The 21,664-nt window shown below is 38.4% G+C and overlaps 1 protein-coding gene across 3 annotated transcripts in view; it reads left to right on the top strand.

Annotated features, from left to right (window-relative positions):
- The window catches only part of RASGEF1B (RasGEF domain family member 1B), a 534,882-nt gene that overhangs the window by 450,154 nt on the left and 63,064 nt on the right, over positions 1–21,664 (top strand). Inside the window, exon 2 of one of the 3 annotated variants that reach the window (XM_033106130.1) lies at positions 19,962–20,110. The exons of the other annotated variants lie outside the window; for them this stretch is intronic. Within the exon in view, the coding sequence (XP_032962021.1) occupies positions 20,099–20,110 (12 nt within the window). The 5' untranslated portion in view covers positions 19,962–20,098. The remainder of the gene's footprint in view (positions 1–19,961; positions 20,111–21,664) is intronic. 3 annotated transcript variants of the gene reach the window in all.

The following is a 21,664-nucleotide window of genomic DNA, read 5'->3' as shown; positions in this document are numbered from 1 at the left end:
AGATAAAGTATATAAAGTACTCGGCAAATCATAACCTACTATCCAAATGTCAGTTATGATAATACCTTCTGCCAAAAAAAAATTGCTATTTTCCAGATGCTATTATTTAAGAAAGGTCTTATCTTTCCTTTTGGAAATAAACATGAGGTGATTTTTCCCATGAAGAATAATTTTTATGGAGCCTCAAAGGTTTTAGAGTAAGATTTGTTGATGGCATTTTTCATTAGTGGGATAAGGATTTAGATTGTATCAGATTTAAACATATTTGCAATTTCAGCTTTTCCTTCAGCAAAGATATGAACAGATTACTGTCCCTTGTCTATCAGAAAAAAGCAAAGCACTCTTGGTTGCAGGAATTTCAAAAATAAATGTTAAACAAAATAGGTTCCCAGAAACGTCAACTCTCAGACCATTTGATGCATACTTCATTTAGCTAACTGTAATTAATTTCATATCTTAAGAAATTTCCTGGGAAGAAGACATCCAATCTTCAGCTGCTGGAATTTTTTAGACCATTACCATACAGTATTTTCTCCTTCTTCAGTCTCCTGTTTTACACACAATGCAAGTCTCCCTTAAATAAGACCTTATCATGATATGTATTATCCTTTCTCATTTTGTCAGCCATACAGTGTCTGGCATTTTGTTATCAGCATATAATGTTATCACATGTAAAATTATTTCCTGAGTGTGTTTGCCTCCTCAACTAAATTTTAAGCCTCTGATATCAAGGGTCATATTTTATACTATTTATAATCTTTTTTATGATGGCCAGCAAGATACTAAGTGCAGAATAATTTCTCAGGGAGTGCTGATTGATTGATTAATGTGACTCTAGAATCCAATGTGACAAAGCCCGTATTTTCCCAAAATGAAACAAGACCTCATAACAGAATTTTTTTCATTTTTCCTCAATCCCTTCTACAGGCTTCTCTGTTGCTTCTTTGATACAACAGTACAAAAGAGAAAGAGCTCCAGTTGGAGTTAAAAATGTCAGGATTTTGAGTACTGAATGTAAAGCAAGATATTTAACTTCCCAACCCTCAGTTTTCTCATCAAAAAAATGAGAAAAATAATGTCTGCCTTGGTAATTTGAAGATTGGAGAAAATACTGTATATAAAATGGCTAGCACAGTGCTTTGCTGGGGTGCAATGGAAGTAGGCCGTTAGACACCTACGTAAGGGTGGGTGTCGATTTAACACTTAACAGCTGGTGTTCTCAAAGACAGGATGTCCAAAATCAAGCTCAAGATTTTTTCCAACTCCCAAATCTGGCCGTCCTTCCATGCATGGCACCACTACCCTTCCACTTATGCAAACCAAAATCTAGAATTGATCTCTAACACCTCTCACATGCTCTTCCGCACCTCCCATGTCCAAACCCACACAAACTCCTCGTTACCTCCTGAGTCATCCCTTCCCTCCCACCCCCACCTTCACAGCCACCACATCAGTAGCTGCTACCATCATCTCTCCCTGGGTCCACCGCAACACCTCCAGCTCAGCTTCCTGCATCCTTCACGAGTGGCTCCAATCTGCTCATTTTGTATGAGTGACCTTCCTTTGTGAATACACATCTGATCACATCTTTCCCTTGCTGTCTATCACTTTAAGAAAAACAAATACCCAAGTCCTTCACTTGGCATGACCTGGCCCATGCTCTGCAGGATGTATTCCATTTGTCTCTAGATCCATTTTATCCTTCTCCATCCCGCTCTGTGCCCAGGGAGCTGACATTCATAGGCTGCATCAAAGGGCTCCCTCACCATCTGACTTACACTTCATTAACTAAAGAAAGGTGGGAGATGGGAAGGTGGCCGGAGATTGCAGTACAGTATTTATTCCCCTGAATTTCTCCCTGCTGTGTAGCCTCCGAATGGCTGCACAGAGCTACTGTAAGGTCTCTCCTGTAGCTGTTTTCTCTGATAAATATAGGCACAGGAGCAGCTTTTGATTCTTGGATACTGTACATCCCTTGTTGATTTTCCTTAACCATTATACACCATTGTAAAGAGTCCCTTTATTAAATTGTCCTCAATGGCCCCATTTGACTGTGCCCAGTTTTCTGCCAGAACCTCAACTGAATCTCTTCCCTCCTTAAGCCACTGGCTTTTCAGTTCTCAAATATTCCATGCGTTCTTCCACCTCTGCCTACAGGACTCATTCCCTTTTCCTAGTTAACACTGGCTCATCCCTCAGATTTCAGCTCAAATATCACTTCCTGACTTCCAAAGTAGTTCCAGTAAATTCTATATTACACTATCTTACTTCTATGTAATTTTCCACAGCGCTGATAGTAAGATAGCAAATGTCATTTAATTAAAGTACATCTCTGCCAAGAATGTAGGAATCCCATCTCCTTTGCTCATTACTGTACTCCAACTTCTAACACAGTGTCTGGATATGTGATTCTCAGAACATAAATCATAAAAGAATGACTGCATTCGATCTCCTAACCACTAACTAAAAATATGCTGATCTTTAGGTGTGTACACGTGGACCATATTTATCTGTTTATTTTGTAGATCCATGTCGAATATGCTAATCATATTTGGGACAAAGAGATTATTTTTTATTATTTCTTCCAATCACAATTTCCAAAGCCAAGCATTTCAAAGTTACATTATGTTAGGAATTTCCTAGCTGCCTACTTGCCTCAAATGACTGTCCCTTTCTTCTTCTTTGCATATTCTGCTCTTTCTGTTTTCCTCAATGAATAGTTTCCTCTTTCTGTTATCCGTTGTTCGTAGCCTGGAATGTCCTGCTCCCCCACCTACCCATATCCATGTGACTAACTCCCTCACCTTCATTAAGGCTGCACTTAGAAGATTCCTTAGTGGAGCCTACCCTAACCACACGATTTAGCGTTTCTGAAGCATCAGTCTCCAAATTTCCTGCTCTATTTTTAAATAACTTTCATCATTATTTAACATCACTTATGATTTTATGATGCTTATTGTTTATTGTCTGTCTCCCCAAGTAAAATCCATGCATCTCAGTGCCTAGAACATAGTAGGGCTTCAGAAATATTTGTTGAATGAATTAAACTGGTGTCCTTTTGTCAACCTTTGATTGGCCTGTACCTTTTCATTCAAATCTACTCTTTTCCCATAAACTAAAAAGGCAATTATAGATTTAAAGCTTCTCCCTGTCCCTTACTTCTACCTAGACACAATTTTATGGTGCAGAATTTTAAAAGGAGTCTCATGTAATTTGAAGGATATGCCTTTAGCGTACATTCTTCTTAAATGATTAATTAAGCAATGTGAACACAGGAATCATGCTTTTTGGATTAAATGTCCCACACTCAGTAAATATTTTGTTATGAGAGCAATAAAAATGAAAGCAGGTGGTAATGAAAGTCCATAAAGGTGTAAGTACCTAATCTCTATTTGCTAAGCAATTAATTTCCATCTCCATTTTATCTATCAGTTACTTTAGAAATATTGCATAAAAAGCAAATTTGTCGTATAATCTAGCAAGAGAAATTCCTTATGAATTTGTACTTTTATCATTCTGTTAGATTCATCATTAATATTCAAAATAATTAGTCAAGGGCCCACAAGATCCCAAAGTGCCTTCTGAATCATTAAACATTAAATCTTCAATAGCATTTTAGACTCATCTTATTTACTGAATATTGGTTATTCATGCCAGTTACATAGTTATCCTCTAGTGACTAGAATATTCCAACCTATCAATCTGACAAGAAGTAGCTATTAAATGACTAACATGTGCTCATCCTAGCATTGTTTATTAACCAGAACATTGTCTCTGCGTATGCTAAATGCTAAAAATTTACTGTATCTCTAACAACTACAAATGTCTGTTTGTCTGAAATGACTTTTACTCAAGAAGCTGCTAAATGGCTGAAGAAGAGAGGAGAAGGCTGGTTGACATTCATGTCACTTCTCTTCATGACACTCACTGCCTCTTCTCTGAGGTCTAGACCTCCTACTTGATTAATCACGTTGGAACTCTAATTGGTTTTTCTCCTTTAAGGGAAACATGGTAGAACATTTTATTTGAAATATTTCATGTCTTTTTTTCCTCCCTTTTACGTTACACTTTAATAAAAGAGCAATTAGGAAGTACAGGGGGGAAACAAGGAAAAATTAATTCCCAGTTCCCATATTTCATCACTAAGGGTAACTACGATTAATTTGGGGATATATTTTTATGGTTTTTACACACACACTCACACACACAGAGTGATCTGAAACATGTCAGTAGTGGTGAGCTAGAAAAAGAACAGCCCAACCCTATAAAAGTGACATCTATAAAAAACATACCTAAAAGAAAAAAAAAAGAAAAACTGAATGAAAACCTAGCCTCTAGGGTAAAGGTTAACAACTCAACTGTCATTTAGAGTTGATGATTTGCTTTCCCCTAAGCTTAGAGCTTTCTGGGAATTAGTTTATGATCCCAGGCTGCTTTCTTGGTAGGGGGGAGGGTTCCCAGTTAGCCCTAATTATTACATTTTGTTTCACATTCCCACTTAAACAGCTAACCTTTTTTTCTAATGGGTCTGGACTCTGGCAGCCACAGCTTGAAATGACTGAGCTGTTCTTTCTCTAAATGGCCTTTTGTGTGTGGATAATGACCCCACTCTCTTGAATAGGGTTTTTCTCTACTTACTATAGCTAAATGCATCATTGGAAAAAACAAAACAAAGAGAAATTGCAGTAAAATGGTACATAATGGCCCTTTGGGGTGGAGGGTAGGCTTGGCTCTCAGACTTTCACACTTTCCTTCTTCTAAAGTTTCATACAGAATAACTATTATACCTCAAAACAGGGTAGGCAGGGGGAACTGCGGTAGACTGAACCCTTTGGGATTTGAGCCTTTTTCTGGGCTGTGATTTGAGAAGACAAGCTGTCACTGAATCAAGGGGTGCCTGGGACCTCTCAGTAGAAATACTGCTCTGCTTCTTGACCCAGCTTAGAGTCAGAGCCTGTCTCAGAATAATTGCTCAGAAAAATGAGTTTCTTCCTGGTCAACCTCAATTTTCTGAGGGATGGCGATCATTCTTTTCCTTATATCGTGTTTCCCCGAAAATAAGACCTAGCTGGACAATCAACTCTAATGCGTCTTTTGGAGCAAAAATTAATATAAGACCTGGTATTATTATATTATATTATATTATATTATATTATATTATATTATATTATATTATATTATATTATATTATATTGTATTAAATTATTATAAAGACCCGGTCTTATAGTAAAATAAGACCGGGTCTTATATTAACTTGTGATCCAAAAGACGCATTAGAGCTGTCTGGCTAGGTCTTATTTTTGGGGAAACATGGTACTACAGGTCTATTGTGATACCTGAATTTACCATGTTCATGATATGGGGGAACCTTGTGAAACAGATGAATGAAAGCTCTTGGAAACCCCCTTTATGTACCAGGATTTAGAATTGTAAAAATTAAATTTCCTTGTCATAGAAAGAGTAATGATATCAAAGTTCACAAAATTTTAAGGCAGATTTTGATCCACCTAGTTTACATTTAAAATTAATTAAGGGTTATCCAGATTTCTCTGTAGTCCCAATATGTCTTATTACCTCTGTGTAACTTAAAATCACAATACGGCAATTTTAAGGTCTAATGATTGTATGTGTTAGCGGAGCCTCCCTACCCATACTAATTCACTGTCCTCTTCTCCACTCCTTCATTTATTATCCTCTTGTATGTAAAAAGCACTTTGTAAATTACCAGACATTATACAAATACCAGTCAGTGTGATCTAATCTCTTACCCTTCTCTCCTGCACTGAATTCCCTCCATTGTACCTTATTTACTTGGTAGTTACTATTTCTGACCAATCCACTTCTCCCACTTCATCCCTTGGGTACGTTAATAGTTTCATTTAATAAAATAATAACCCATAATGGGTTAATAAAGGGCAGTTAGAGATGCTAGGGTGCAGCCCTTTCAAGATCTGTAAGGTACTTCCCTAAGGTGATTCATTCACTCCCACTTCTGGGTGCTTTAGGTACCTTATCTTAAAGTGGGGGGGGATAGTAATGTAATACATTTCTTCTTTACTCAAACAAGGGGAGTTATAGCTGTGCCATGGGTATGTGTGTTTAACATTTTTAAAGTTTTACCTCTGCATAAGCAAGAGGGCAGGAAAAAGGACTGGGCCTGTGGAGAGAAGGAACTGAGGAGATTGTTTCCTACCAATGACTAACTTTGAGGAGAGACAAATATTAGCAATCACAACATCTATTAACTGAACATGATCATTTTTGTTTCATCACAAGAAAGTCTGAATAGGTTTTAAGCATGTAACACTTTTGTAAAATACTATCAGTTTTAAAAATCCAATGAGGTTTGGAGAAAATTCAAGCAAACTCATAGTGTATGAAGGTGTAGTCCCACCATTTATGTATATTCCTTCTCTTCCCAGAAAATTTTTGAGGCAAATGCACCTTTTCCCAATAGCTTTGAGCTGCAGTTGCTGAAAAGGAGAGTGATATATCAAAGAGAAATACTGATTGGTTTATAAACCTTATCTTTACACATGCATGGACTAAATGCCTTTTGACTCTATCAAACTTACACTTTAGCTGTGACCTAGTCTTAGATGTGACCTAGAAAAGTGACTAAAGTTTCTAACACTAGGAAGGCTGTTATGTTGCATATAGAGTACCAGTCTCCTTAAGTCCTCTTTGTTGGTCTATACGTGTGTCGTCATGAGTCAAACCATTCGCTAGAGACCTGGATCAGTGCACACAGGCTTGGGGTACTTCCAGGGCAGATGCTCAACAGTGACAGCCCAAATAAAGGTCATAGACTAGGGGTAGAACGATTCCAATTAGATCATTACTGATGAAATAATGTCATTCTATGTTACTTTATACTACATGTGAAAGTCTTTCATTCATATATCCACAAATCTTTATTGAGCATCTCTTATTTGCCAGACATGGTATTGAGGTCCAGGGATACAGAAGATAAGTAAAGCAGGATTATCACTGCCCTCAGTAGGTCAGACTTACTGGAAGAGTATGAATATAAATAACAAAATAGTAGGTCTCACTTATGTATCCCAAGTGAGTTCCAGCTACTGTTCTTACTGATTTGCATGAACTCTCTCAAACTCACAACTATATAGGGTAAATATTATTATCATCCCTTTTCTACAGATGATTGAACTGAGGCACAGAGGTTTTTGTACTTGTGCCCAGACACTCAGTTGCAAGTAATGAAGCCAGATTTAACCCAGACCCCATGTTTTTCACCACTGCCGCCAATATTATATTCTTAAAGAAAGGTGAGAAAAGAGTATCAGATCAGATCGGGAATCCCTGGGAAGGGGTTAGAACTGTTTTCAAATCTTTCTTTTATCTCTGTCTCCCATATGTAACTACTGTCAAGAGTTTGGCGCATTTCCTTTCATCTTTCTATGCCACTGGTTTTGCTATGTTGTTTTTTTAAAACACCGTTGTAATTATATTGTATGTACAATGTTTAACATGTAATTCTGAAGTGTGTGGCCTTGAATATTATTAAGCAATCACAGGAAGTCCTTGAAAATCTTTGCTGAAGGGCTTTCAAGGCTTTCGTGACCCATTTTTTTTAGAAACTTAACTCCCTGGGAAAGTAGTCCTTTACTTGCATGATGTGCATATTATACTAATAAGCAATTTCTATTTAGGAGTCATCGTGAAAGCTTACCTACATATTGAAATAACTAGAAGGCTCAAGTTCAAAATGATATTTAAATACTTTTACATCCTCTTGTTATTTACCTATGCAAGTGAAGTTGGTGCATCAGAATTGTAAATGAATTTACAATTTTAGAAATTTCCACAAGTATTCCTCAAGAACTCAGTAAGAAGAATGTTTCTTTTATAATGATGCTAAACGTTAAAAATGGGCAGGGGATTGAAAAGTCATGATTACAGCGAGTCTTTGCCTAAAGTGTATGTCTGTTTAAACTTGTATGATAGTCTAAGCAAGAGTGTGTTGCACACCAGGGGTTACACCTCTCACCTATTAAGAAGGCACATGACACTCTTGTTAGAAAAATAAGGAAGTGGGTGGGGGAAGGGGTAGAAAATGTGCTCAGACATTTTAATTGTAGCTACAGCCTTTCATATCAGAAGCCAATTCGTACTTTTGAAACCCCAACCGATTTAAGCATATTTTTACCCTGCCAACTAGTGAGTTTAAAAACGGAGCTCTCCTGTTGGTGCTTGATTTTCTTTCTGCTTAGGTTTTATCCAAATAAAATGCTGAAATGCCAAGGAAGCAATTTTCAGAAATGCATTGGTAGCTACATCAGAATTCTGTGTTTCACACGTGGCTGGATTTCACTGATGTTACGTGAAGCCGCCGTAACACTCTCATATTGTCTAAAGGCAGAAAAACCAGAGCCTATGGAAGGGAACTTCTTAGCCTGAGTCGACAGAAGCAGAGTAAAATTGCTTAGTCATGAAGTCATAAAAAGAATCTAGTCTTTTCTTTCTGATTGCCAAATTCACTAAAGCCTGACTCTAACATCGATTCGGTAGTAAATTCTTCAATATGAGGCAAATTTGCTTAAACCTGATCCAAGATAGGCTTTTAAAATACAGTAGTATTCGACCCACGCACATTACCTAGATTGCCCTATTTGATCTTCATAACAACCTTATGAAATAGCTACCATAATTTCTTTCATTTTATAGATAAGGAAATTGAGGCACAGAGATTTTAAGTAGCCCATGTTTACAGTTAAGGAGTGGCAAGGCTGGAATGTGAACATAGATAAGGCTTTCCAAAGCCTTATATTTTGCCACTTCCTCATCCAAAATCTTCAGTGGCAACTAATAGCCTATCAATCCAATTGACAAGAGATGAATGGGCCAGGATGTATCTTTGGAGAGCAGGGAATGAACGAAGGCATAGGAAAGTGAAGAGACGAAAATTTTTAAAACAAGCTTTCAGTTTCAGTTCACATTATGAGCTGGTGATTCTGTTTGCTCCCCCATTCCCAGATCTATTCTCCAAGCTTCTCCATAGCCACTCTCGTGCTCTCTCACTTCTAGTTCGGTACGGCCAGTAGGAGGCACTGGCAGGAAACTGGAGGGCTGGAGGAAAGCGAGTTCAGTGTATTTCTTCCTCGTGCCCTCCCTACTTCAGTGCTTGTCTCAGGTAATAATTTAACTGCATCGTTTCTGCCAAGCTCCTGCCCTTTCAGCCATAGTGGTGCTGTCACTTTGTTGTTGCTAGTCTCTGGGGTGCTTCGACATCCCTTATTTCTTCCTTTAACCATATCTCTTTAAGGCAACCCTTCATTAAAGTCACCCTTGAATTATCTGGGGAATTATGTTTCCCACTGAGACCTGACTGATAGACTGTCTTTTCTAGTTTTATTCCTGCCCCCGCTCTACATAAGTCCATTTATTCATTAGTCCATTATTCACTGAGCCAGGTACTCTTCCAAGGGCTGGCGGGGAAGGACGTCAAGGTGAATAACACAGACAAGGTCCTTGCTTTCTTGGAGCTTAAAATATCTCATGCCTTCATTTCCCTATGCGTTTGTTTATTTCCTACTCCCCGCACATCTCTCACCAATTGTAATTCTTTAAGACCCTGTTTAAATATTTCTTCTTCAAAATTCCCACATTTAGGCTTCTTTTGATGACTGTGAAGGGCTAGGTTCTGTGCTAAGAACAAAGAACCTAAAAAGAATTCTAAAAACATTCACAGGTCACCCCAGCAGCCCCGGTCTCCTTTCCAAGAGTCTGTAACTCTGAAAAATCCACAGGAGCCGACAGAATTTTCCTGAGTGGACTGCAACTGACTATTTGTCCCTTTGAAATGGTTGGCTTCCCCAGATGATAAAGAGATGCTTGTGTCACAGGATAATTTCTGGGATTATGGGAAGTATTTTTCCCTGACCGTTTTCAGTTAGCAGAGCTTTTGGACTCCTTTGCCTTAGGATAAGTGTATGTTGCAGAAAGCAGAAATTTTCCACAATCTGCCTTCTTGACTTTTGTTTCCTCAGCCTGAGCTCCTGAGGAAATCAGGGTGGTGGGAGGGGAGAGAGGAAGGTGGTTGGAGGCAGGAGATGGAGAGGTAACTGCTGAAGTCTCAAGAAGGTGCAGAGGCTGCTGCACAGCCTCCCAGAGAGGTAGTACTGGCTGGATGTGTCCCAGAGAAGTCTGACTTTGAGGCTCCCATCCAGGACAAAGACCCAGGGAGTTTCTGAGCTCCCAGCATCCCCCGCCTAAACTGGCACCGCAGTGCAGAACCTTCTGCATATAAAGGACACAGGTAGCAAGATGCAAGAATACCTTAATCTCCTCTAAGATTTGGCTTTCAAATCAAGTGATTACACACTTTCGGGTGCCAATGCTGCATAATTTCTTAGCAGCTGGATATGCTGTCTACTATTGGTTTTCCAGTATTAAGTTCATGTTTCGTTGACATCATGTATCTAAATTCGTAAATGAGTCATTAGATTATATTTACAAAACCCTAAGCTGCTTATGAGAGAAATAAAATTGTAGCTCCCTGGGTGAGTAGTTTTCATCCAAAAGGGCCTTTTGTTTTCCCTGTTGGCCCGTTCCTCCCTGTGGGGGGAGAGGGAGAGGGAGAATGAGAGAGAGAAATTCAAGAGATATTTTATCAAATCATAGTCATGTATGCTAGGAGTTGGCAACTATGTACCACAGGCCAAATCCAGCCCACCACCTGTTTTTTATGGCCCATGAGCTAATTTTAATATTTTTAATATTAAATATTTTTAAATAGTTGAAGAAACTCAAAAGGTAATTTTAATATTTTTAAAGAGTTGTAGAAAATCAAAAGAAGAAAAATATTTTGTGGCACTTGTAAGTTGTATGAAATTCAAATGTTGGTGTCCATGATAAAGATTTATTGGAATATAGCTATACCAATTCATTTATGTGGCTGCTTTGGTGATATGAGGTCTACAGTTACATTCGCAAACTTGTTGCAATGATATTGCTAACCTTTTTTGATATCAGAGGGATTATTCATTATGAATTTGTACCAACTGGACAAACAGTTAACCAAGTTTACTATTTGGAAGTGCTGAAAAGGCTGCATGAAAAAGTCAGACGACCTGAACTTTTCACCAACAATTCATGGCTCTTGCATCACGACAATGCACCAGCTCACATGGCACTGTTTGTGAGGGACTTTTTAGCCATTAAACAAATAACTATATTGGAACACCCTCCCTACTCATCTGATCTGGCCCCCAATGACTTCTTTCTTTACCTGAAGGTAAAGGAAATATTGAAAGGAAGACATTTTGATGACACTCAGGACATTAAGGGTAATACCGTGTTTCCCCAAAAATAAGACCTAGCCGGACAATCAGCTCTAATGCATCTTTTGGAGCAAAAATTAATATAAGACCCAGTATTATATTATATTATATTATATGTTATATTATATTAAAGACCAGGTCTTATAGTAAAATAAGACCCGGTATTTATTATATTATATTATATTATATTATATTATATTATATTATATTATATTATATTATAGACTGGGTCTTATATTATAGTAAAATAAGACCAGGACTTATATTAATTTTTGCTCCAAAATACGAATTAGAACTGATTGTTCGGCTAGGTTTTATTTTTGGGGAAACACGGTACGATGACAGCTCTGATGGCCATTCCAGAAAAAGAGTTCCAAATTTGCTTTGAAGGGTGGACTTGTCACTGGTGTTGATGCATAGCTTTCCAAGGGGAGTACTTTGAAGGTGACCGTAGTGATATTCAGCAATGCGGTATGTAGCACGTTTTCTAGGATGAATTCAGGAGCTTAATTGTCTGACCTCGTATAATACAGAGTGGAGTAGTTGCAACAAAGACCCAAAAAGCCAAAAATATTTACTATCTGGCCCTTTATAGAAGTTTGCTGACACTTGATGTAGAGTAAATGTTGTAATTCTTGTTCACAGGCTTTAAACTTGGCTGCCCAAGAGAAGATCTAGTCACCTAAAACCTAGATTTATTTCTATTACATAAGGAATAGACAAAGGTTATTACTCACTCAGGGAGATGGTCAGCATCACAACAAACTAAATCCGAAAAGGGGGCCTTCTGTATGAGTTAAACAGAAATCAGTACCTTTTGAATGAGCTTATCCTGACACAGGAAGTTCTCTCAGAGACATTATAATAACGGCTTCCATTCATAGAACTCTTATTGTAATGCCACACACATCATTAAAAACTCCGTTTAATCCTCAAAACCATCCTGAAAGGTAGGTATTTTAAAATTGTTATGAAGGTGGGGCAGTGAGTTGAAATTTAAAACTCAAAAGGTGTGTTTAATCCATATAAAAAACTGGAAATTGGAGAGTAAAGAGAAAGTACAAAGCAAAGAGCTGGGTTTTCTGCCCACCTGACATGAGGTCTGGCCTTGAGGTTGATTAAAAGACCAACTTTACAGAGTTGTTACAAGGAATTAGTGACCTAACTTATGGAAAAACACCTACCAGTGTCTGGCAAGTAGTGGTTGCCCAATAAAGATCGGTTTATTTTCTTCCTCTTTTTTTTTTTCTAACTACGTTTCACATTTATCAAAGTGTATGTGGATTATGCATGAAGAAAGTGAAAGAGTACAAACAGGAATTAATAAAAATGGTGAAAATGGTAAGGGCTGGAGAGTGGGTATGGGGTGGACAGAAACAGGAGTGGGAATGTTGCTTCTCTATATATTATTTTCATATTGTTTTGATTTTGAAACATGTAAATATATTAGCTGTCAAAAATTAAATTAAAAATCTGTAATGAGGCTTCATTTGGGACCTACAGATTTTAGAGTTACCCTAGTAGACAAGCCTACCCAATTTTATGATAGTAGTTTTCCCCCACATATTGATTTTATTCCATTCTGTTCTTTTCTAAATCTACTTTGGAATTAATTTATTCTTTGATTTAAACACATAATAAGTATCCCAATTTCTTTGTTTATACAGATAACTCCTACAAATAACAGTAATTCTTCAGCCAGTGGTTCATTTTTATAACCGAAACTTAACTTCTGAGACCTTGTTTTACCTGGTTTTCATTTACTTTTCTATCTACTATTGTTTCAGTCCAGGAGCATTATTGGTACAAACACATGTATTCTGTAGTAGGCAAATACTATTTACTAATGCTATATCAAACTAAATAATGCATACTTAGAAGTTAAAAGAATTGTTTCGAAACTTACCAAAACACTTCAATGGCACATGGCTGTACAGAGAATCAAGGCCTAGCTTTTTAGCAGAAAGCATATGGCCATCTGGAGACACCCTTCCTGTCTCCTAACACCCTCTAACATCACTAAACCACGTGCAGGTCTGTGTTTCCATGCTTTTTCTTATCTAAGTGTCTCTCACATAGTAGATGCTTACTAAATGTTTCATACATTGGTGAATGAATACCAATAAACTTCCTGATATTGATTTAATTTTCCAGAATGCTGTTCCTATTTGAGAGGAACTAGATAGGCTAAATTGCCTGACATACTCACACCCCATTCTTCTTAATAAGCATCTGTAGCTTTCTAAATTATTACACTGGTTCTTTATGAATCATCTCTCCTGAGTTAATATGGATCAAATCACCTACAGGTAAATTGGTGAAAACAAGTTTCAAGACTCACTGAGTCTTTGCCTTGGAAGAACACTCTAGAAAAAAGCACTTGTGAAGCACACTTTCTTCACCTCCACTCACATGACTCTAACACAGTTCCTGTGGCTAAACCGTGTCCCTGGTTTATCCTGAATAGCAATAACGACTCAGAACCTGCTCTCACTTTCTTTCTAAAGACCTCAGAGATGAGACTCTATTCTAATAGTTGGGGAAATATTCAAGGCTCCTAATCAATTGGTCCCAATGTACTCTTTTTGAACTATTTTTCCCAGTCAAGCTTTCTGCTCCAGGTCCGTCAGTGTCCTGAAGACATATTCTCTGTTCATTTCTACCCTCAAATCTTAAACCATATTCTTCCCCTTAAAAAAAAAAAAATCCCCTAGGTTTGTTTGTTTTTAAAGTGGCTTGTTTTGTTTATGCCAATTAAATTTCTATATGTCATAAAAGCTTAACTCAAACTCATCTCTTTCCTATAATCTTTCTTGGCACCTGCTGTTTATATCATTACATCTAATACTTGTCTACGTGTGCCCTAATTGCTTCCCAGTTACATTTTATTTATACATCTTGTCTCTTCAACTAGAAGGAATGTTCTTGGTTTTCTATTTCTTTATTGTTTCTCATAATGCCTACCACAGAGCTAGCTGGACTGAGTAGGTGTTATAAGGGTACCAATTAAATGGGATCTTCAGAAAACATTTTTAAATTGGGAGGAGGAGAATAAATAAAATGAATACATAAAATCTGCCATTGTAGGTGTTTATTCTTTAATGTAACTGTCACAAAATGCTGCCAAGTGTGTATTATTAGCCTTATCTTTTAGAGATGAAGCAATAGATGTTCACAAATATTTAGTGACTTACCTAACCTCACACAGCTAGTATGTGGCAGCACTGGAATTTGAAAACACATCTGCTAGATGTCAAAGCTTCTTTTCTCTCTCTCTCTTTCCATGCAGTATTTTACTAGTAGCTAACTGTAGTAACAGTCTTTAAGACAGGAGAATATAAAATTTAGTATGCATTCTTAGTGGGTAATTTGATGAAAAAATTTTAATTTTGCCTATAAAATAGCATTTTTATCTTTCTATTAAAATAAAAGTAAAATTACATAGGGGACAAGCTTCTCTTTATCAAATAAAATATAGAAACAATGGAGAATCATTAGAGAAATAAAGTCAATAGTGAAATAAAGCCTTGCCCATCCTAGTTACTCAACCAAAATATTCAGAGTTTAGACAAACATCAGGCTCCCCAATTTCTTGGAGAGACAGCAAGAATATCGAGGTATGGCAAAGACCCAGATTTTTTCTTCCTCTCTCTCATGTAACTTTAGAAAACAAAGATGGTAGTACATGTTTAATTCTAAAACTTTCCAAAATAAAATCTAGGCCCAGTATGTCAAGAAGGCAAAATGATTGGGAAAAAAAAAAGATTCTGTCTTGAAACTCAGATCCTCTTTCCATTTCTAAACCTCAACCGTATTACCCGCTTTCCCTGCTCCTGGGCCCCACCACTTACCATGGAAACAGAGTATGTGTTTGTTTTTATCAGTTTTTCTCTGTTGGGTTTTTCCTTTCTCTTGTGGTTCTCACTGAATGGGAGACACAGGTGCCCTGTAGTGGGCATGCCGGGTGAAAGTCAACTGTGCCTCCAGAAGCTGCCAGACCCAGGCAGGATGGATGGTATATCGCAGACAGAAGGAAGGACTCAGCCCATCTTACTGCAGGGCAACACCCCCCTGAGAAACCTTCAAGCCCCTTTTGTGAGATAACTACAGAAAAATACATTTTATGACATCTCATTTCCGATTGTTCCCACTGCCTTTCCTTCCGGTGAGATCTGGCAACTCGTGCTAAGTCATACACTGGAAGTCCTCTGGCTGACAGATATCATTCTGAGGCTGGATAGAGAAGAGGAAGAGAAGGATGAGGGGGAGGGAAGGGACTTTTTTAAGGAGTTTGATGCTTTCCTTATATAGAAAATCCATTTCCTTTTATTCTAACCCCGGGCTTGTTTTAATTTTAAGCTATTAATTTGAAATAGCTAATCAGTTGCCCCAGGCATACACACATTGCCAAGGCTGCAAAATACTTGCCCTTTTCTAATCAACCCCAAAGCGATAATGATTCATATGTATGATGTGCACTTGGCCTGCAAAGCCCAGGCACTTTCTACAGGATGATTTGCGGGGCTTATTCAGTAGGACTATCTAATTCATACTAATGGCAGAGAGGCCTATGGAGGGTTACAGCATTTTCACAATTGAACAAGAGAGCAAGAGAGTGAATACACACTTTTTTCCCCAAAAAAACACAAACTCTAGGAGGACGTTTCACAAAGCTTATTTTCCCCATTTATTTGAACAAATGTCATTGTGTTTTGAATATTTTTCTTTCTCAATGGGGGTACTAGTGGAAGTGTCCTAGGAGTCCCTAGAGAGAAGTAAGGTTCACGTAGCATAGACTTTCATTGCTGCTCTGATACCAAATATTTACTGAGAAGCAGAATGGCTTTCTTTATTTAAATGAGAATTATTTGGTTTGTCTTTAATGAAGCAAGAATTAACTGCTAGCTGTATCACTTAACCCACTGCTGGGCTGTATCTGTCCTTATTAAGGAAACCTATACATGCTTAGCAGGTCACAGCAACACTACCCATTTGAGGGAACTGGTAAGAAAGAAGACCCCGAACTCTCATTGAAATGGCAGCAGGAATTTGGACCGAATGCAATCGTCTGCACTGATGTTACCGCCATCCCAATTAGAGTCTGTGTTCTTTCTTCTACCCAAATGGCAACCAGATCTTCACTGACCTTGCAAAGCAATGTCTTCACCACCTTTACTCCTACTCTGGGGATTCTATTTCCATAATGGGGTGCTCTCTCAAGGGAAAGCTGCCCAACTCCGGCATCATTAAGTGCCAAACTTCCCTTGGAGTTTCGCCATTCGAGCCAACTGCAGTGTTGACCCAATTGAGATTATGAAACATCTTGGGAACATTATAAACTTAGGGGACATGGTGGCAAAGAAAAAAAAAAAAAGAAAAAAATTGGTTTACACTTAATTGAATTTAACTCATCTTTTCCAAAAAAGCATTTTTTAAACTATATTCAATATCATAGTTAAAATATATTTGACATTCAAATGAGTATATTTCTGAGGCAAAATACTTTTATTGTTGGGGTCATTATAATATTAGAGATAGGGAGTCATGAGAAAAGAGACTGTGGGCAACGAGAAGTAACTGAAGATTCGTTTTTCAAATAGAAATTCTACTTGATGTGCTACTTTACAGTAGTGCTATTTTATTTTAGTGCCTGCCTCTCAAAGATCTCAATATGCTTTACCAAAAGTATCCTTTTATATTTGTGTCTTATTTTCTAAATCTTGTACCTTCAGAAATATGCCTTTTCCCATTAGTAACAGAGAATCCTTCCATTTTTTAAATAGCAGATCCTTGAAACATCATTTTCATAGAATAATTTTTCTGTCCCTTTCTTATTGCTGTTTCCTAGCCTAGTATTTCAAGAATGAATAGCAACATGAACATCATCAGGCCATATTCTCTTTACAGAGTTTGTTTTCAATTCAGTATTGGAAACAGGGAAAAAGAGGCGGAGTACTTAATTAATTTGTTGCATTGTCACGAAGGTGGCCAGTTTATAAAATGAATCAGTGGGACCTCTGATCCAATACTTGCCCAATACTATTTGGATAGTTAGAGATTGAGCAATTATTTGGTGACGATATGTTTGCACAACACATAGATACCTTGAGAAGAAGTATCAATGATGCAATGTTCCCCCGCCAACTTTGAATGAATCCCTGTATATGCTGTTAAGGGAACTGAGCATGTTCCTTAAAGATTCCCTCTAATTCTTCTCTCCTTGTTATCGCAGTCATATTCTAACTGAGGTAATTCCATCCTCATGTACCTATTACCTATCAATATAGCTGTCATAGCACATTTCCTCACAAGAGACGGCTTCTGTGGATCAGCAATGAACAGATATCTGGATTGTCACATACTCTAGAAACCCACTGGGTTTTACAAATGCTGTAAGCTTATAGCTGCTAGTTTTAGGATGTATGAATAAGTGGGACACTGTCAATGAAAAATGGAGCTTAACATTTACTGTGACTTTGGATATTGAGGTACGATTCCTTTTTATCCTTTGCGGTAAATCAGAAATCGAGCGGCATAAGTCAATTAAAACGTTAGTGGCTTAATACTTTTCAGCTACTGATAGTTTCCAGTTAGCACTTCTCTGGAGCATTCTTTGTTATTGTGAAGCTCATCTGCAGCCAATAGAGAGAGTCTTTAAAAAACACAATAATTGCTTCTAAGCTCTTTCTGCCCTGTTTGTTAAGATCTGAAGGCAACAATTTGTGGACTGTTCAGTAACGCTTTAACCCCTCTATGATATCATGGAAGTATGGGGGGACCATCACGTTCTATAAGCACATTTCTAGATAATAGCTTTATCAGCAGGCATCAGCTTTTCTTTACCTATGCATAGACTTTGAACAGTCTGCCCACCAGCAATCACCTGAATCCTGAGGAATAAATAACAACAAAATCCTTCATAGGTTTTTAAAGTTATTTTTGGCCCTTGAAGTCCCAGATAGAGAAATATGCAGAAAGAGATTTATTTCTATGTTGAACTCTACTCTGTGTGGAATTATTTGAAGAATTATTTTAAAACTAAAATATTTTACTATACAAGGAATTAGAATACAATCATGGAATGTTCCTCTTCCAGAAGTTGCTAACTGTGGCCTACAGGCCACATCCAGCCTGCTGACATACTTTTTGTGGTCTATGTGTTTTGTTTTGTTATTAATTGACTTCAGAGCCATTTTCTGTGAACTGGAAATTTCACATAGAAAGAGATTTCTGGATTAAAAAAAAAAAAAAAAATTGGGGCCGGCCCAGTGGCTCAGGCGGTTGGAGCTCGGTGCTCCTAACTCCGAAGGCTGCTGGTTCGATTCCCACATGGGCCAGTGGGCTCTCAACCACAAGGTTGCCGGTTCAACTCCTCGAGTTCCGCAAGGGATGGTGGGCTGCGCCCCCTGCAACTAAGATTGAACACGGCACCTTGAGCTGAGCTGCCGCTGAGCTCCCAGATGGCTCAGTTGGTTGGAGCGTGTCCTCTCAACCACAAGGTTGCCGGTTGGACTCCCGCAAGGGATGGTGGGCTGCGCCCCCTGCAACTAGCAACGGCAACTGGACCTGGAGCTGAGCTGTGCCCTCCACAACTAAGACTGAAAGGACAACAACTTGACTTGGAAAAAAAGTCCTGGAAATACACTCTGTTCCCCAATAAAGTCCTGTTAAAAAAAAATCAAAAAGAAAATCTGAATACTGGGTCTTCACTACCCCTATGTAGGAGCTAAGTAGCAACTGCTCCCTTTAGATGAGGCTAAGGTCCTCCAGTAGATGTGGGTGGACCCCTTTATTTCAGGCATAAATCCTTTAGTTGCCCCCTTCATATGGGACATGGGCCTTCCTTTCACCCCCTATAGGTAGGCATGGGCCCTTCAGTTTGCCAGAGTTCTCTACAAATCACAAATCCAATCCTACTATAAGTTTACCAAAGGCATGTGCTTTTGTGATCACTGCTCTTGACAAAGAATTTTTTGATATCATAATCTTCATTATCAGTAACAAGAGAGACACTATGATAAATGCTTTTTTGAGTTCCTTAAGTAACTAACTTTCCAAGAAGGTGAACCATCATTCATTAAGCACCTATCATGTGTCAGGCACCTTTCTTACCACATCTCTTGTGATCATCACAACTTCAGCAAGTATTTTACAGAAAAGAAAATTGGAGCTCAGAGAGACTGAGTAACTTGCCTAAGATCTCACAGCTCGTAACTCACAGAACTAAATTGTATTTCTAGGCCTGCCTGGTTAAAAGGCCAGATTCCTCCACTAAACCTTCCAGAGACTTCAGATGACTCCATATAACTTCTTATTTCTCTTACCACATCACTGTTGAGAGTAAGAAGTTGAGTCAGAGAAGTGGAAAAGGAAAAGGGAAACTTTAAGCTTTTATTACTCAATTGCTACGTCATCATTTCCTTCTTAGAACCACAATAAAATTAGCTATTTTGGCTTTTGTAATTCTTCAAAACAAGTTGTAAAACTTATGTACAGCTCTCATAGGCTGCTGGAAGGGTGGCATCCACGTGGCTTTATTTTTTCATGGGCCGTGTATTCTCCCCCCTCAATTGCTGCACAGCTGTACAGAACTCAAATTGCAATAAAAGTGGTTTAGAGCAAACCATACATATATAATGGTCTTTGATTTCCCCCTAGGCTTTGAAAATCTCTCTTAATTATCTGCCTGGAGGCTTGGAATTTCTTTGCCAAGTCTATCTTCATTTACTGAAGTATCTCCAGAGCACCACTTTTAGAGGAATTTCTTCAGAAGTGGAAACTGGCCCCAAGCCCTCATGCTGATGAAGGTCAGTACAAGTGATAAAATTGACTTAAAAACCTACCTAGTGAGGAAGTCACTTAAGAAAAGACACTCTAAGAAAAGTTGTCAAAATGGGAGTAAGAGAAGCAAAGAACACTCCACAGGCCAGAGCTGGGGGAAATAACAGTGTAATTGAGCTGATTCCCTGGGTGGAGGAGGAGGCCTTCCTTTGATTCTGTGTAGCTCCACATTCCTGCTTGCCCCAAACCTCCCTGATAACTTCATTCACAGTCTTTCATCCATTCCATTACCCATCTCTGAGCACCTGTGTAAAATGATGCCTCTCCATCCCTCTCTATCCCCTCACCTGCTTTATTCTTCCCTTTTCACACTTATCACTGCCACATTATATTATATATTCAATTGTTTTATATATTGTTTGTCTCACCTAAATGGAAGCTCTCTGAGCACAAAGACCTGGTTTTGTTTTTTTTTCACTGCTATACCACTAGCACCTTATGCATGGCACATAGTAGGAACTCAATAAGTATAAGTTATTGAATTTCCTCTATGTACTGAGGCTCTAACAATGAATAAGCCATGGTTTCCCCTTCAAGGCATTCATAGACTTTTAGAGAGACAGATATAAATATAAATGCAACTCATACCATGAGAACTTGACTTGTATTCATGACTTTTTAGCAAAAGTGATTTAACTGATTAACTGTTGGACTCCACGGGTTGATGGCTAATTTTATGTGTCAACTTGACGGGGCCACAGAGTGCATTGATATTTGGTTAAACATTATTCTGGGTATGTCTGTGTAGGTATTTCTGGAAGAGATTAACATTTGAATCAGTAGACTGAATAAAGCAGATTGCCCTCATCAATGTGGGTGGGCCACATCCGATCAACTGAAGGCCTGAACAGAACAAAAAGGCTGACACCACACCACTACCACCACCCAGGAGTACGAGAGAATTCCTCCTGCCTGACGAGTTTGACATTGGTCTTTCCATTCCTCAAACTCAGACTGAAACATCAGCTCTTCTTGGGTCTCAAGCCTGCCAGCTTTCCAACTGGAGCTTTATCATCGGCTCCAGGGCTTCAGATTCCAACTAGAACTACACATTGGCTCTCCTGAGTCTCTAGCTTGCCAACTGTAGACCTTGGGGCTTCTCAGACTATGTGATCACATGAACCAATTCCTCGTAATAACGTATATATCTATGTAGCTATATCTATGTATACTTATATTTGTGTGTATATGCAGAATATATCCTATTGGTTCTGTTTCTCTGGAGAACCCTGATAACAGTGTGCCAGGCACAGAAACTTTTGAAAATGTCATGCCCTGCTTCTCTTAGAAGCAGATGCCAAGTGGAATTAATTGTGCCAGAGCTTTACTGAGGGAAGTGCCTGTGAAGGATAAGGGATAAAGTGGGAAGGAGCAGGAGTAAGCATGTGGCGCCTTCAGCCCATGATGCAAGCCTGAGACCCATGAAAAGAAAGGGGGAAGGAAGGACTGAGTAGGAAGAGCTTCAGACCACAGCACAGTTCTGAAAAGTTTTGGCCATCCTGATGGAGAGTCCCCAAGCC

Source organism: Rhinolophus ferrumequinum, chromosome 5, assembly GCF_004115265.2.
Source record: "Rhinolophus ferrumequinum isolate MPI-CBG mRhiFer1 chromosome 5, mRhiFer1_v1.p, whole genome shotgun sequence".
Classification (NCBI taxonomy): domain Eukaryota; kingdom Metazoa; phylum Chordata; class Mammalia; order Chiroptera; family Rhinolophidae; genus Rhinolophus; species Rhinolophus ferrumequinum.
This window is presented reverse-complemented; position numbering and strand designations above follow the sequence as displayed.